Source organism: Pediculus humanus, genomic scaffold, assembly GCF_000006295.1.
Source record: "Pediculus humanus corporis 1103172108186 genomic scaffold, whole genome shotgun sequence".
NCBI classification, from domain to species: Eukaryota; Metazoa; Arthropoda; class Insecta; order Psocodea; family Pediculidae; genus Pediculus; species Pediculus humanus.
The window spans coordinates 178,384-195,873 of record NW_002987756.1 but is presented as its reverse complement, the minus strand read 5'-3'; the positions used below and the strand labels follow the sequence as shown (position 1 = coordinate 195,873).

Here is a 17,490-nt window from a genome sequence, read left to right as displayed (position 1 = left end):
TTTTTTTTTTTAATTTAAGAAAAATAATAATAATAATAATAATAATAATAATGTTAAAGTCCTTCGAATCATATGTGCACATATCAAAATGTATTCATTTATTTTTTCCGCCTTTACTTAGATTGTAGAAAAAATTATTTGGGGAGAGTGCGGGGGGGGGTCACGTTTAAATCACATGTAATTAATTCGTTTGCGGAAAAAGAAAACTTTATAATTTTCCTCGGGTATAAGGAGTGAGAGAGAGGGGGGGGGGGAAACTAGTTACTATATGGTTTGTGTGAATGATGGGAGCTTGATGGTTCGTTCTTGGCCTCGAAATCCATGCGTGAATCTGAGTAAGAAGGTAGAGGATTTCAAAGGGTGAGGCCAAAACTCGAGAGGCCCCTCGGGGGCCTTTCATTGACTATTTTTTTTTTTTTTTTTTTTTTTTTTTATAAAAATTCCTCAAGGTAATGGATATATATTTAAACATATTAAAAATAATTTTCTTTGTTGAATTTTTTTTTTTTTTTTTTTCGAAGGTTTAAAAAATTCTATATACACACATAGTTGAGTGATTTTTTATGCACGATGAAAATTGCATCATTCGTTCTTTATACTTTCTCTCTATAAAAAAAAAAAAAAAATTTAATGTCAATTAGTTAATAATAATAATAATAATAATAATAATGTTTTTTTTTTTTGTTACGTCATTTAAATGGTAAAAATTCCGCAAGTTTTTTTTTTTTTTTTTCATTGCACGGGTTTTACCTGTTAACGAAAGAAAAAAAATTAATAAGGAAAAAAATAAATAGTGGCAATGGATTTATTATTATTTATTATTATTATTATTATTATTATTATTATTATTATTATTATTATTATTTATTTTACTAATACGTTAAAAAAAAAACAACCCCTAATTTTTTAATTTAACCGTCGTTGAGCAGAATGCTGTGTACAAATTATTAAGTTTTCAGTACAAGGGAAAAATTTTTTAAAAATTTAAAAGTCCATCTCTCTCTCCCCCCCCTCTCCTCCTCTCTCTCTCTCTCCCCAATGTGCAATCTTGCATAAAATGATTATTTTTAGAAAGTTTTAAAATAAATAATTAAAAAAAAAAAAAAAATTTTTTTTCTTCTCTCTCGACTGTCTCAACATCATCTCGAACGATTTATTTAACTTTAATATTTTACATTTGTTGCTTATTTATTTATTTATTTACTTATTTTTTTTAGTCGATCAATAAATTAATAATAATAATAATAATAAAACCAAAAAGCTACGATATTTTATTGTTTGTTCATTCGCCTTGAAACACAAACCGCTAATTAATCAATTAATTAATTAATTATGAATCTTTGATCAATTTTTTTTGGTTAATTTGAATTAATCGAGAATTGAGTAGTCGAATAGAAAATATTATTATTATTATTAAAATTTTTATTTTTTTTGTAAATGGAATTCGAATCGAGGAAAAAATTCCAACCGGACAAAACACGATACACGATTAATTGGATTTGTTATTTATTTTCTTATTTATTATTAATATTTTTTTGGTTGTTGTAGGTGAAAAAAAAATGTCATTCATTGATATTAAATAACGATCAGTTGTTCAGAGTTAAAAAATTATTATTGGATTCATTGAAAAAGGGTTTGAAAAAAGAAACTCACCCCGAAGCCATCATTAAATGTTTTCCTACCTACGTTCAAGATCTTCCAAATGGAAAAGGTAAGTCGGATTTTTTGTCGGAAATTATTTTCAAAAAGAAATTTTTAAACTTGAGAATTTGTAAAAAAAAAAAAAAAAAAAAAAAAAAAAATCGTCAGAATCAAAATGTTGATTTATTGTAGACCTTTTTTTTTTTAAAAAAGAAATGCTGCGTTCTTTACAATTTCAATACCTTAATGTGATGTTATACTAAAAGTTATACCTTAGTTTAACCTTCCCACGCTGTTTTATACTGTATTCATTGTTCTCCCCTGAAAAAGGCAACCACACACAAAAAAACAAAAATTAAATAAATCAAAATGGTGACTGCGTGAAATACAAAAAAAAAAAAAATTTTTTTTTCACAAAGGTTTCATTGTATGAAATATTGATATATCATTGTTTTTTTTTTTTTTAGAAAAAGGAAAATTTTTGGCGTTGGATTTGGGAGGAACAAATTTTAGAGTTTTAATTATTTACTTGGAAGAAAATCATTTCGATATGAAATCGAAAATATATCCAGTTCCCGAAGCTATCATGTTGGGTACCGGTACACAGGTACGGAGAGAATTAATTATTTTTTAACTTTGTTTTTTTTTGGGGGGGGGTTAATGAATTTTCATCACGATTTTTGGTTTTTTCCGTTCTTTAGCTTTTCGATCACATTGCCGAGTGTTTAGCCACATTCACGAAAGAAAACAATGTCAACACGGAAAGGTTACCACTGGGTTTCACCTTTAGTTTTCCCCTACGTCAAAAAGCTCTCACGACCGGGTTATTAGAAAGATGGACGAAAGGATTCAATTGTTCGGGTGTCATCGGTGAGGATGTTGTCAGATTACTCAGGGAAGCTCTCCAGAGAAGACATGTAATTTTATTCTTTTTAAAATTGATATTCGATTCCTGTCGTTTATTTTCATTAATTTTGTATTTCTTGTTTTGTTTGGTAAAAGGACGTTCAAATTGATGTTTGTGCTATCTTGAATGATACCACGGGTACGTTGATGTCTTGCGCTTGGAAAAATCAAAATTGCAGAATCGGTTTGATTGTAGGTAAGTGAGTATTTCCACAGTGTCATAGTATAATTACTAAATTGTTCTCCGTCTTGTATTTTTGGGGGAATTTTTCCAGGTACCGGAAGTAATGCTTGTTACGTGGAAAAAACCGATGAAGTGGAAACGTTTAACGGATGTAATAAGAAACCGTATGTGGTGGTCAATACGGAATGGGGTGCGTTCGGTGATGATGGATGCCTGGATTTCATTCGTACTTCATACGATATAGATTTGGATAAAAATTCAATTAATCCCGGTAAACAAGTGTAAGTTTTTTTCTTCACTCGTTAATTTTACATTTATTGATTTATTTATTGATTTATTGATTTTTAATCCCGGTTTAATCGTTTGCAGATTCGAAAAAATGATATCCGGTATGTACATAGGAGAACTCGTTCGTTTAATAATCGTACATTTCATAGAATTGGGATTGTTATTCAATGGCAACAGTTCTGAAATTATTGAAAAAAAATGGCATTTTTTAACTAAATACGTTTCGGAAATAGAAAGGTAAATAATAATAATAATAATAAATATGTAATGTTATCAAAAATGTTTAAAAGTTTTTTTTTTTTTTTCTTGGCAATGATTTTATTTTTGGCAAAAGATTTTATTTTTTTTTTTTTTTTTTTTTTTTTTTAAATAGAATTCCGTTATTAGATTTTCCGAGAATTTTTTGTTTGCGAATTTACGTTTAAAATTTGTTTGTTTGTTTGTTTGTTTGTTTTTATTTATATAGTGAGAAAAAAGGAGTTTTCGATAAATGTCAAAACGTATTGAAGACTGTCGGTATAGGAAGTGTCACGGATGAAGATTGTGCCAATGTTCGTTATATTTGCCAGTGCGTATCTAGGAGGGCTGCCCACATAGTTTCGGCCGGAATCGCGACTCTCATTGATAAAATAGGGCAAAATAACATAACGGTTGCCGTTGACGGATCCGTTTATCGATACCATCCACACTTTCATAATTTAATGATGGCGAAAACATCGGAACTTCTCGTAAATCCGGCCAAGGTAAAAAATCTTTTTTTTTTTTTCGGTGGTTTGTTTAATTTACAAATTTTTAACGCAATTTATTTAACATTAACTTAATTTTAAAAAAATTATGTTTGTTTATTTCAGTTTGATTTTATGCTCTCGGAAGATGGTAGTGGGAGGGGAGCCGCTTTGGTTGCTGCCGTTGCTTATAGAGTAAGTATTACTATTTTACATTAATTTTTTTTTTTTTTTTTTTTTTTCCCCCTTCAACCGCAAATTAAATTTTGTTGGTTTTTTAATCGTTATCAGGTTTTATATTTTTAATAAATTAATGTAATCTATTGAAAAAAAAATTCTTTTTTTATGCTTACTCATCAGTGGGCAAAGGAAAATGAGGAAATGATGGTAGGAATTTAAATTTTTTTTTTGTTTTTTTCCCCTCCCCCCTCTCGTACCAAAGTTAATTTTAAATTTTTTATATTTTTTTTTATAATCTATCTCTTTTTGTTAAATTTCAGATTGAAAAACAAAATTCTTCATAGCACAAACAAAACAAACAAAAAAAATAAAAGGTAATGAATTACATTTGGTCAACTGCATATGAACTAAAAAAAAAAAAAATAACATAATTGTAAATTATGTTACCAAGAGATGAATACAAGTGCAATATTATTATTATTATTATTATTATTATTATTATTATTATTATTATTATCAAGTAAGTCTTATCAATATAATTTTGATAACATATACACATATAAATAGGTAAAACGTTTGTTTGTTTTTGCGTTTGCGTTTGTGTTTGTGGTGTGAGGCCGTAATTTGTTGTTTTTAAATTTTGGGGGGCCTATTTATTTGTAAATGACCCCTATGGGGTATAAAATATACAAAGAAATATGAAAGTTCTCTGTCAAAACAACATACCTGAGAACCTGTATACTATTTGTTTTTTTTTTTATAAAAGCGTATTTTAAAGTGCTTTAAAATTTTTGTACTTTTTAATAAATATTTGTAAGATTTATATGTATGTATTTAATATTTAAAAATGAAATTTTTAATATATATATATATAAATAAATTATTTGGATAAAAGTATATGAACTTTATTAAAAGCAAATGTCATTATTATTATTTTAAATTATTCTATTTTTGTGAAAAGGTGAGAAAATGAATAAAAAAGGAAAAAAATTTTACTTGCAAATTTGTGGTTTTTTTAGCCTTGAATTATTTCAGGTTAGTGACTTTTTTTAATTAAATGGGGGGGGGGGGGAAATTATATATAAAAAGGAATAAAAATTATTCAAAAATGGATGAAAAATTTATTTATTTATTTATTTATTAATAATACAATTAATTTGATTTGAATTTAGGGAATTTTAAAAATTTTTCAATTAAATAATCTCTTATTGGCAGGGGAGTTAAACGAAAAGAATTATAATAAAAAAAATATCTCCAGGGTTCATGTTTGTATATAAATTTTGGATTTTTATTTAATAAAGCATGAAAAAATTTACCGTAGAGAACATCATCTTCTAACGGTTTTAACGGTTTTTTTTCAACGAATACATTATTCAAATAAGAAGTGAATGAATTAAAATAAGATTGATGAAATTTTTTATCACAATGAGAAAATGATTCTTGCATTTCTTTAAAATATAATTTTTGACGTGACATTATGTTACTTTGAAGTGGAAAAGAACCTGAAAAATATAAAGTTTTATCTACTCTTTTCGGTTTCGGGGGGGGGGGGAAGGGGGTTGTAACGTACCTGGAATGAAATTAATTATGTGTACTCCATATTTTTTTTGTTCGATTCGTAAACCGTGTGACCAACTTTGTATTCCGGCTTTTGTTGCACCGTAAACTGATAAATTTGGTAAATTTGTTATGGCACAATGACTCGTTACGTTTATTAATCGTCCTTTAAAAAAGCGACATTTTTCTGATTTGTTTTCAATACGAGACGTGACATTAGACAATTCTTACCTTTATTTTTTCTTAATAACGGTAAAAAAATTTTTGCTATCCGAAAGGTACCGAGCAAATTAACTTCAACCTGTTGAATTATTTGCTTTTCCGTTAGCCATTCATATTCTCCAAAAATCATAACGCCGGCATTATTAACGACTGCATGTAATTCTATAAAAAAATTTTTTTGAAATATTAAAATATTTATTTTCGAACGTTTTTCGTATAAATAAAAAACAATTACCATTATCGTTATTATCATTTAATAAATGTAAAATTTTATTTTTCAATTCGTTAATCGTATTCGTATCGATGAGATCGAGACGTATAACATGGCAGTCGTCGTTAGCCAAACGTTTTGCACCTTCGCTTTCATTATTTAAACAACAAGAAACAACATTTAAACCTAATTCTTTACATTTTATCGATAGAGAATATCCTAATCCAGTATCACATCCGGTAAGTACGACAATTTTTTTATTTAAATTTTCGTTTATTAATTTTCTGTCGACAGAAAAAAAAAAAAAAATTATAATAATAATAATGATTTAAATTCGTGTTAACCTTTATATTAAAAAATAAATTACCTGTTTGAAAAAATATTCGTAAATAACGATTTCAATACATTATTTTTCATAACTGTTGTTATTTATTAATCTTGCTGAATAAGCTAATTTTTAAAACGAGTATAATATTACAAAACTAAACTTATTATAAATGGTTGGTTTATGTTTTCAAAAAATACTCTTCATAAACTTGTTTTCCCCACCATTTTTTAAATCTCGTTTGCCAATTGAATTTTAATAGATTTTTTTTTCTGTCGTTTGAATTTTACATCAAGTTTTTTTTTTTATGTAAAATAAGAATTTGAATCGAAACATTCAAATTATCATAAATTTATATTTAAAAATAAAAATCGTCGTACAGCTCGTTTTTTTTTTACATGTCGAAACCAGCCGTTACAAAATTTACAATTATTTAATAAAATTGAAATAATTAATGACTTTTTTTTTTTAATCAAAAAGTTTATTCAAATTAGATATTTCAAAATAAATATAATAATAACTGACTGACTCAGGATTCAATTTTTTTTGTAATTTTTTTTCAAATAATTTATGACAAAATTAAATGAAATTATGTAAAAATTTTCAAACCGACAGACAACACATGACATGATTTCTTTTTTTTTTTTTTTTTGTCTCTTACCTGTCTATTCTTCTTCTCTTTCAACTTTTCTTCGACAACATCATTTTCAATGAAAACTTTTTAAATTGTCGAATGATGATTAAGTTAAAGGTTTTTGCCCAAAAAAAGAATCATTTATAAAAAAAAAACTTAATTTATTAAAAAAAAATTTGGTAGAAATATAATTGATGTCAAAGTAATAAATAATTTACCAATGATTTTTAGATTATTGACTTTAAGCAAGTTTTCTGTTCGTAAATAATTTCAAAAAGAGTTTAACTTTAGAAATTTTTCAAATCGACAAGTTTGAATTCATATTTACAAAAAAAACATTAAAATAAATATTTTTATATATAAAAATATAATATATATTTAATTTTCATCGTCACTCCAGTCGTCTGCAGTTTTAGATTTAGTATGTAAAATTTTATTTTGTTCATTTGAGTTCATGGTTTCGTTTTCATATTCGTCAGCTGTCCACAGTAAAACATTTCTATCGTTTCCTCCACTGTAAAGTTCTTGAAATGATTCTCGATAGTAACAACAATTAACAGAATGAAAATGACCATTGAGGGTTTTTATTTCAGTTCCTGAAAATAAATCGATGACAAAAATATCCCCTTCGCAGGGTAAATAAAGAATGGGATGTTTACAATTATTACTAATTGCAAATTGAATATTTCTCTTCACATTATTTTTCATCTTTGGATAATCTTTTTTTAAAAGAGATCCATTTAATATTTCCCAAAATTTTATATTCTCATCAGTAGCAAAAGATATTAAAAAAAGACCATCCCCTGTAAATTTCAGTCCATTTACATAACCAGAATGTGCTGTAGCATGTTTGTTGTAATCATTTTTGTCTTCTAATGCAGCTAGAAAAGATTTACTCGATCTTACATCCCACATAAGAATAGATTTATCCATTCCACCTGTAGCTAGTAAATACTGTTCAACAGGAGACCAATTACATGTTAAAACTGAATTTTTATGTCCCCTCAATTCATGTGTCGAACTCCCAGTTCTCAAATCTATTAATTCCACAATATTAACAGAACTAGCGACTAAAACAAATCCATACATATTTTGTAGTTTTTTTTTTTTTAGACATTGAAATGGAATATAAGATAAATGAACAGATAATTACCGGCTATAATAGGGTTTGAAGAAGGGAAAGATGAACAATCATGTTGGAAAATTTTTCCTTTTAGACAATAACTTTCGATTGATTTTAAATTTTGAGTATCCCATATTTTTAATGTTTTGTCACTTCCGCTTGTTATGAATAAAGCATTATCATCTCCATACCAGGAAACACATTCAACACTATGCTTATGACTGTAATTATTTTGCTTGATAACTTTACAAATGCATTTTGCCGTATACTGAATTTGCCCTGTTAAATTATAAACATCGTGAATATATATACTGCCATCAGAACAACCAGAAAGTAAACTAAAAAAAAAGTTTAGTGTAAATAACAGTAGTCTATGTATAAATTTATATGAATTACATATGATATTTACAATTCAATCAGTAGTTTTTAGTGTTTGAAAAAACTCATAATACCTAATAATATTATTATAATTCAAAAAAATAATGAAACATTGAAAAATATTTTTTAATTTAAATGAATAGAAAATAATATTGAGGTTATCAAAACAAGTTTCATGTTTAAATAAGTCTTGTGTGAATTTATTTCTTTGAAAGGACATTTCTAAACTTATAATCATAATGAAATGAATTAGCATTAGAATTTTAATAGGAATATGTTTATTATTAAAGAAAATATTTTAAAAAAATTAAATTTTTTACCTACTTACTATCTATTTTCTAATTTTTCTATATCTAGTGAGTTAATCCCTGAAGTAAAAGACCCTTCTACATCTTGCCTAGTGCTAAGTTTTAATGAGTGACATCTTTCTGTTACATTTTTACAATTAAATTTTTGAGGACTTATCAAACCAGATTGTATTGCAAAAAAATTCTTGGCACCATTTGACGAAAACATTAAAGAAAATAATAATAATAATAATTAATCGTCACATAATTAAGTTTTATATGTACATTAAAGGTTGTAGCATTTTAATAACAAATTTTAAATTTTAATCGTGGAAGTAGCTGTCGATAGAAGTTTAAAAATGACTAATAAAATTGTCGCAATCAATCATTGATAGCAATGTTACTTTCAATACAAGCAATTATTGACTAAAAGTGTCAGTCCTAACAAATTTCAGAACTGAATTCAGTTCTGAACTACTCGTAAAAGCGATTTAATAAAAGAAATGGAAGATACATCTGTTACAAGATCAGAAGATATTTTGTCCGGTTTTCAAGTGTATCCTTTTAATTTCCAGTATTGATATTTACATTATTTTTATCACTTGTTAATTTTTTAACAGATAAAGATTAGTGTTAATTGTTATAACAAGTAATTACTTATGATTAATTACTTTTAATTTTTATAATTGAATTATTTACAATACTATAGAGACTTTAATTGTTTTTTAAAAATTCAGATTTTTTTTTTTTGAGATTTACTTGTAGGTATTTAAATAATACTTATAATATTGATTTAATTGTATTTTCTTAAAATTTTTTATTATTATTATTAAAAATAACTTTGATTTATTATAAAAATTTAAAGTATTAATTTGTATTGAACTTTTAAAAAAAAGTACTATAATATTATTTCATAATAATTTACTATAGTAATTGGATGAATTTACGAGATGTAGATACAGGAAAGATATTATGGCAAGGAAATGAAGATTTGTAAGTTTAGAGCAAAATCATTCTTTTTATCATAATTAGATTTTGTAAAATAAAGTTTATAGAGGAATTATTAATTTTTTATACTTTTAAGGTCTATACCTGATGTGGAACATGAAGCTAGGGTTCCGAAAAAGATTTTGAAATGTCGTGCAGTTTCAAGAGAAATAAATTTTTCATCTGTAGAGCAAATGAAAAAATTTCGTTTAGAGCAAAAAATATTGTTTAAGGTATTGCATACATTATAAATTTCAATCATGGATGAAAGGTTTTAATAAATGTATTTTTAAATTAAAAACTTTTTTAAAAATAGTTATTTTAAAATAGCATTTAATGAATTTGTAAATCATGCAATTGTGTGAACAATCGAAAAATTTTATCGATCATTAATTTGTAATTTTATTTTTAAAAAAATGTTATTCAACATTAAACATGCTAATATTTACAAAATATAAATTAAATTACACATGAATAAGTTTTAAATAATATAAATTTAACCTCTTATTTATTAATAATTTTTATTTATTGTTATATTATTTCATATTTTACAGAATAGGTGTTTAGAAGAATGGTTTTTCGAATTTGGTTTTGTTATACCTAATTCGACGAATACATGGCAAAGTCTTATCGAAGCAGCTCCTGAATCACAAATGATGCCTGCTAATGTTTTAAAGTACTTTGATATTATTTTGATAATAAAATTATTAACTGTTAAATTTTTATTAATTACATATTTTACTTTTTTTTTTTTAGTGGAAATGTCGTTATTGAAACCAAATTTTTCGATGATGAATTGTTAGTGTGCACATCGAGAGTGAGATTGTATTATGTCTGAAATTTAAAATATTTTCACGTTCCTCAACTTCATTGCATATTTATTAGAAATTTATCATAATTTAATGATAGGCATTTAATAATAGTTTTTAATTTTAAGAAACTCCGATATATTCATAATAATAATGTATATTTTTACTTAAAATAAATGTAAATGTATAATAAATGTGATGTAAATAAATTTTGTTTTAATGTTATTATTTTCCTCCTGCATCTTCTTAATTTTTGTGAATATAATTTGTCAAATGAAATGTAATCGTCCGTTAAATCTTAACAAATAATAAAAAACTAATATTAATTTTTTAAAATTTTAAATTTTGTATTTAAAAAAAAAAAAAAATTTCTCTAAAAAAATAAAAAATTTGAATTTATCCTTTGACGTAATTTAATTTAAAATTAACGAATTCTGTCAAACTGGCGACAATTTTTTTACTGGACGTACTGTATTTTACGAATCGTAATAGTAAATAATTTGAAATCGAAATAAATGATAAAAATTGTTTATATTTAGTGATTTTTGTATTACGTACGTTATATTTGCTTCGTAGAATAATTATTTTAAATAATGGGTTGATAAGTTTTGGAATTCTTCTGAATAATTTACTCATAACTTTTTCGGTTTATTCAAATATTTTGTCATTTTTCATATAAGAGTGTTTAAAATGTCGTCAGGGAATGCTATGAGACAACTTGAAGAAAGACATGCAGCCATCAAAGTAGAACTTATGGTGTGGTCGACAAAATTAGATTTATTAGCCCTGTCATATGCAAATGGTTAATGTTTTTATGGTTCATTAATAAATTTTCTGAAACCTTATGTTGTTTTTAATTTATTGGAGAATTCTTCCCAAAATTATTTTATTTAAAGCATAAGTTTGTGATTTTTAGGTGAAGTAGCACTTCATAGACTGAATTGGTTAAAAGTATGGGTTTTACCACCTCCAAGTGATGGTGTTACTGTTAAAGGTATTGCTTGGAGACCAGACGCAAAAGTCATAGCAATCGGTTACAGTACAAGTAGGTTTTTTAACATTAATTTAAACATATTATTATTTACTGCTTCACTTTAAAATTTAATCTCTCTTTTCTTTGTTTTAAGAAAAAAAGTACTTCGTCTAATATTTGTTTGATGAAGTTCATTTTATAAGGAATTATTTTTGTATTGTTGTAGATGAGATATACTTGGTTGATGTGGAAAATAAAGAAGTGCTTAACAAGTCAATGTTTGATGCAGAAATTACATGTCTTAGCTGGAGTGATGAAAAAGAAGAATTACTTTTTAATAAAGCCAATTTGTTAAGTCAAAAAATTAGCAGTCCTTTAAGAGAATTTATGAATAAAGATGACAGTAGGATTTTTCTTCCTAAATTACCATCATTGACTGGAAATTTTACTTCCAACAGCACAAATTCAGATGATCATGTAGATGATGCGAAAAAGATTAAAGATCAACAAACATTAAGTATATTACTTGTCGGTTTAAGCAATGGTAAACTTTGCATTAGTGTTTTCGGCTTGTTTCCTTCCGCTGTGATCGACATCAAAAGTTATTATAATAACTCGGAGTGTATAATTTTAAACTGCAATGTTTCAAAGGATTATAAAGTTATTTTTGTAGTTGTTTCTATAAAAGCCAAAGAAGCAGAGAAATATACTACATCTGTTTTACTACTTAATTCTGATATTCTTTCAAGTTATAGTCACGAATTGTACACGTTAGCATTGAAATATGGACATTTAATTAGTTCCGTTGATTATTTAAAACAAACGCTACAAAACATTATTGAAAGTTGGGAAAATATACTAATCGAAATGGATTCCAAATTGACAGCTTATGCCTCCAAAGTACCACCTGGAAGAGTGAGTGCAGATTTTTTAGAGCTTCTGATGTTTGGAACTCCATCACCGGAAATGGGTGTTTTCTTACTTCAAGATTTGACAGAAAGAGGGTTAAAAAAACTTGGCAATTCAATCGAATTAAGTTATTTAAATATTCAAAAATTGGTATTAAAACATTTGCATTCTGTCGGGCAAAATTTAGCTTACCATCTTGACGAGTTGTGGGGCTTATCCAGATGTCCCCATTATTTTCAAATTTTAGGTCTGAATGAGTCTTTTGTAAATGAAGCATTTATTTCTACTGGTTCCTTCTTGATAAAAGCAACTGAAGTTCAACAAGTTATAGATAATTCATTAAAAATATACAAAGCTTTTTTCCGTTGGTTGTACACCATTATTCTAAGACTGAGTGACGATAGAGTATCATCAGATATGAGTAAGATATCCCAACAGGATTTACTTGGGATTGCAGAATTTTTATATAATTTCGAAGGGCAAGACTCCAACACATCTATATACAAGCCTAAATTTAATTTGGAACGTCTCGGACAATATTTATTAGATAAAAATCTTGAAATTTTACCAGACGATGATAACGAACTATGGACAAAATTTTTAGAAGAGAAACATCCTCTCATCAATCAAAATCAGTTAATAATTCCTCATCACAAAAACATGTCAATAGTCCAAGAAATAAACAATTTAGAAAATCAAATCAATTGTATTTTTAAATATTCAGAGGGGTTCATAGGACAGCATTTCAAACTGCTTTATTTACGTGATTTTATGCAAGTCCATGATCCCTTCGTTAAAGTTACCAGCACGTATTCAGTTGAAGAAGAAAAGTTTTCGGTGGCCATTTTAGATTCAAAGGATTCATCAAACGGTTTTTATTTCATTGAGGTATTCATTCATTCTGAAAAACAGCCACCGAAATTTGCTCATTTGTGTTTTGACGAATTCAAATATTGCAACAGAGTCATCGATATACAATTTTATCTGGAAGATGTTTTGTCCGTTTTAACGGTTCAAAAATTTACAATGCATTCAACGGATTTTATCCAATTGCCCGTTAAAGTAATTAAAGATTTGGATTATGAAAAATTTACTTCCATCAACATTCAACATTTAATAAATAATTATGCTCGTAATATAGAAGGGATTGTGGCATCTCGTTTTGCCGTTAGTGGAAGCAGAAAAGTTTGCGTTATATTATCAGATAATAAAAGAAAAGTAAAATTATTCGAAATGGAAGCAGAAGATGAAGAAGATGATGATGAAGTTATGGAAACCACAGGGTCATTTAAAGAATCAAATGATTCAATAATGAAACTTGAAAAATCAGATACGAGTATTTGTGACAATTAATTTTAAACCATTGGTAATAAAAAAAACTCATCCCAGTAGTAAGTTGAGAAACAAACACAAAAATATTTGAAAGAAAAGCCATGATGGCAATACAATAATACAATGGCGATCCAGTACAATTGTTATCATACTTTAAGTTTTCTTTTAAAAATTTAATTAATAATATATTAAATTAATGAAATTAACTATTGATGATTTCAAATTACTATTTTGTGTGATTAAATTTGGTTATTAAAATCAAATACTGAGATTTCCTATATATACATAATACAACCAAACTTATTCATAATTATTTAAATTAAAAAAAAAACTTGCTTTTCAAGAAACTAATTATGTAATAATTGTAATTTATTAAAAATATGTACATATATTTATGTAAATAATTTTTTTTTTTTTTTTTACAATTTTATAATAAAACAAAATTAATTCTTTAATTCAATTTTTTGTTTTTCAATTCATAAAAATCTATTGTTGCCATGAGTCATATTTTACTGTTTTTTTTTTTTTATTTGATAATTCAATTTAAATTTACACATAATTAAATAAAATTTATCTCTTTTTCAAACTAAAAAAAAAGATTTAAAAGCAAATATTTATTAAAAAGAAAAAACGTTATTAAAATTTTCCCCCCAAAAAGAAAAGAAAAAAACGTTTCCGTTTCCGGTTTCGGCATCTTCCCCAACTCTCTATGCTTCCAAAGTTAGCTCGATGCAAACCTCGGGTTGTTCGGCAGTTGTCGCCGAGGTTGAGAAGAAGAACGTAAGTTGAGAGCGCGTTTAAGTTACCGTTATTTTTGACGCTCCTTTTAGGACCTGTTGTTTACAACATTTTTCTCTTTTTTTTTTTTTTTTTCATTAAATATTATTAATTTAAAAAAAAAACTTTATCTCGGTTATTATTATTATTCGTTGTGTGTATTTGTGTTTAAATATGATATTGTGTTGTGACGTTTTTATTTCATTTCAAAACGTATAGAGAAGAAAAAACAAGAGGAATTAGAAAAAAAATGCAACGTTTTTTTAGGTACAAATTGCCATTTTTTCTCTCTCTCTCTTTCTCTCTTTCTCTCTCAACGAAATAAAATTAATATAATCGTTAATTATATTTCGTTATATTCTCACATAATATTATCGTTGTGAAAAAAAAAAATTTTTCTCTCTCCGAATCAAAAAAAAAAAAAAAAAATCAATTGGAAACGTCAAAACATGCAGTGAGGAGAGAAAGCGCAGTCAGATTGAATTAAAAAACTCCTACATGTAGTAATTCAAAGCCAGGTCGAATCGTCGTCGTCGTCGTCGTCGTCGTATTATAATTTTAAATTCATTGATTTAATTTATCTTAAAAAATTATTTGCTAGCCGTTTAAAAAAAATTATTTCTTTTATTCTAATACGAAAATTTTATTTATTTATTTTCCGTGTGTGTGTGTGTGTGTGTATTTCATCGGTTTTTATTTATTTACAAAAAATTTCATTCGAATCAAATGAGATATAATGAATACACACACAAACACAAACAAACGAAAGTGAAAGTAGTTAATCTTGAATTTTTTTTTTTTATTTTTTTCGGCAAAATTGATTTTCGTTTATTTTCCCCTCCCCTTCCCCCTTCCCCCTTCAAAAAAAAAAAAACGTCGTATGAAAAATTCTAAAAAAAAACCGATCATAAATTATTTTCCGGGAAAATGCCAAAAAAAAAAAAAAAAAAAAATTATCGACGATAAGAAATTTTCTTTTCCATAAAAATAAATAATTTTTTTTTTTTTTCTAGAAGGAAATAATATTATTATTATTATTATTATTATTATTCGTTTCTATTTTTTAATAACGTCGAGTTTTATTAATAAATAAATAAATAAATTTAAGGTGATAATTAATAATAATAAGAAACAAAATCTAAAAATAAATTCGTTTCTTTAGTTTTAATTTTTATTAATTAATTTTAATTATTTAATGAATCGTATTATTAAATTTATGATAGATAATAATAATAATTTATTATTTGCTTCGTTCGAACTATTATTATTATTATTATTATTAGAAATTTTTTTTTTTTGAAATTGTTTATATTTTTTTTTACAACATGAAATAAATCAAATGGAAAGAAAAAAGGTTTAAGAGAGAGGGAAACAAATTTTTTTTTTTTATTTTTCAAATAAAATTTTTAAAATTTGAGGGGCTGTAAAAATAAATAACAAGTTTATATATAATTATTGTATGCAATAATAATAATAATAATAATAATAATAATAATAATAAAGATAGAAAAAGATAGAGAGAAGAAAAAAAAGGAAAGGAAAGGAACAGGTTCAATTTTTTATATATACATATCTCTCTCTCTCTCTAAACTAGTTTTTTTTTTTTTCTTCTGCTATTTCATTTTTTTTTTTTTTTTTCGTTTGAAATGTCACTAAATATTTTTGTGCCTTTTTTTTTTTTTTTTAATAATGATTTCACTTGCAAACCGTCGGCATCGAAATGAATTTTATTAATTTTTTTTTCTTCTTCGAAACGGCCATTTTTTTTTTTTTTATATGTTAAATTCCATTTCGTCGGTTTAGAAGCCAATTAAAAAGAAGAAGAAAAAATTTTTTTTTTTTTAGTTAGAACTTGATAGTTTTTATGTGATATTCCGAAAAGAAAATTATATAAAAAAAATATTATCGACTATTTTTTTTTTTTTAGTTCGTTGATGGATTTTTTTTTTTTTTTTTTTGTTCGATACAAGAATGACAAAGAGTCACTTTTTTTTATTCGATTTTGTTTCTTAGTTGAAATAAATAAAAATTATTAGTTATTTGTATCGAGTTGTTAGTTGTCTACCCCCTCTCCGTCAAAAGAAGAAAAGATAATCATTTTTTTTTTTTTTTTTTTTTTTTATTTAGGAAATAATAGTTATGGATGTTGTTCATATAAATGGTAGAATTCAAAAGGGTTGAATGAAGCCACAAACCACGCGCAAAATGTTGATCGTAAATCAACAATCATGGATGATTGTCGCGTTTTTGGAATTAACGTGGAACTTTGTCGCGTGTGCGATGAACGGAATCGGCGGTCACCCCATTATCGGAGAAATAAGCGGTCACCCGATAATAACTCATCAAACGGCTGAAAGATTGTCAAAATGTCCGTGGGCTTGTTCTTGTGCGGGTTTGGCAATAGATTGTTCTCATCACGGTTTGACTCAAGTCCCGCAAATATTACCCTCGGATGCAGAAAAATTGTAAGTTACTAAAATAAATAATCAAATTTTTCTTTTTGTTTCTTAATTTTTATATTTTTCCGTTATTATTAATGACACACGCAACAAATAATTGACGTTAACGACGTGTGACGCGTTGACGTTTACAAATAATAATAATAATTAAATAATTAAATTTTATTTTCTATTAAAAATTTCTTCTTCTTTTTTTTTTTTTTTTATTAAATTTTGCATATAATTTTTTTTTTTGTTCTACTTCCACGTCGTTAAAATTTTCTTTTTTTATAAACAGGAGAATCAAAAATTTTACTATTACAAATAACAAAGTTATTAATAATAATAATATTAAATGAATTCTTTGATAGAATTAAAACTTTTTCCGTTTATTTATTTATTTTTTTTTCGTTAATAGTTTTCTGTCGAAATTTTTAAAAGGGAAGTCAAATTTAAAAAGAAAAAATATTGATGGAAAATTGTCGGAAAATTGAAAATCGTTGATTAATTATTATTATTATTATTATTTAAAATTCGAATTGTAAAAATTGTCGAAGGAATACAAAGGTAAAAACTCATCGTAAAAAAATTGTTATGTCGATTT

The 17,490-nt window shown here is 25.7% G+C and overlaps 6 protein-coding genes across 6 annotated transcripts in view; 4 read left to right on the top strand and 2 right to left on the bottom strand.

Moving 5' to 3' along the window:
• Positions 1–295: 295 nt before the first annotated feature.
• Phum_PHUM419880 (Hexokinase type, putative) lies at positions 296–3,963 on the top strand (the record flags this gene model as incomplete). Its single annotated transcript, XM_002429043.1, has 9 exons — positions 296–343; positions 1,549–1,711; positions 2,109–2,248; positions 2,343–2,558; positions 2,644–2,743; positions 2,823–3,012; positions 3,101–3,256; positions 3,486–3,762; positions 3,871–3,963. 9 exons carry the CDS (start codon positions 296–298, stop codon positions 3,961–3,963), a joined length of 1,383 nt encoding a protein of 460 aa, XP_002429088.1.
• Positions 3,964–5,076: 1,113 nt separating this feature from the next.
• Phum_PHUM419870 (alcohol dehydrogenase, putative) lies at positions 5,077–6,331 on the bottom strand (the record flags this gene model as incomplete). The annotated part of the gene is made up of 5 exons (XM_002429042.1): positions 5,077–5,426; positions 5,495–5,647; positions 5,713–5,865; positions 5,939–6,198; positions 6,282–6,331. 5 exons carry the CDS (start codon positions 6,329–6,331, stop codon positions 5,077–5,079), a joined length of 966 nt encoding a protein of 321 aa, XP_002429087.1.
• A 783-nt stretch (positions 6,332–7,114) lies between these two features.
• On the bottom strand, positions 7,115–8,890 carry Phum_PHUM419860 (DNA excision repair protein ERCC-8, putative; the record flags this gene model as incomplete). Its single annotated transcript, XM_002429041.1, has 4 exons — positions 7,115–7,158; positions 7,269–7,943; positions 8,027–8,334; positions 8,703–8,890. The coding sequence occupies 4 exons, from the start codon at positions 8,888–8,890 to the stop codon at positions 7,115–7,117; spliced, it is 1,215 nt and encodes a 404-aa protein (XP_002429086.1).
• A 274-nt stretch (positions 8,891–9,164) lies between these two features.
• On the top strand, positions 9,165–10,486 carry Phum_PHUM419850 (restnal rod rhodopsin-sensitive cGMP 3',5'-cyclic phosphodiesterase, putative; the record flags this gene model as incomplete). The annotated part of the gene is made up of 5 exons (XM_002429040.1): positions 9,165–9,217; positions 9,592–9,654; positions 9,746–9,881; positions 10,203–10,324; positions 10,405–10,486. The coding sequence occupies 5 exons, from the start codon at positions 9,165–9,167 to the stop codon at positions 10,484–10,486; spliced, it is 456 nt and encodes a 151-aa protein (XP_002429085.1).
• Positions 10,487–11,147: 661 nt separating this feature from the next.
• Phum_PHUM419840 (anaphase-promoting complex subunit, putative) lies at positions 11,148–13,692 on the top strand (the record flags this gene model as incomplete). The annotated part of the gene is made up of 3 exons (XM_002429039.1): positions 11,148–11,259; positions 11,374–11,502; positions 11,657–13,692. 3 exons carry the CDS (start codon positions 11,148–11,150, stop codon positions 13,690–13,692), a joined length of 2,277 nt encoding a protein of 758 aa, XP_002429084.1.
• Positions 13,693–16,653: 2,961 nt separating this feature from the next.
• Phum_PHUM419730 (slit protein, putative) overlaps positions 16,654–17,490 on the top strand; it is a gene marked incomplete at both ends in the record, with an annotated part of 10,347 nt that continues 9,510 nt past the window's right edge. Inside the window, one exon of the mRNA XM_002429038.1 lies at positions 16,654–16,913. Coding sequence (XP_002429083.1) covers positions 16,654–16,913 — 260 coding nt within the window. The remainder of the gene's footprint in view (positions 16,914–17,490) is intronic.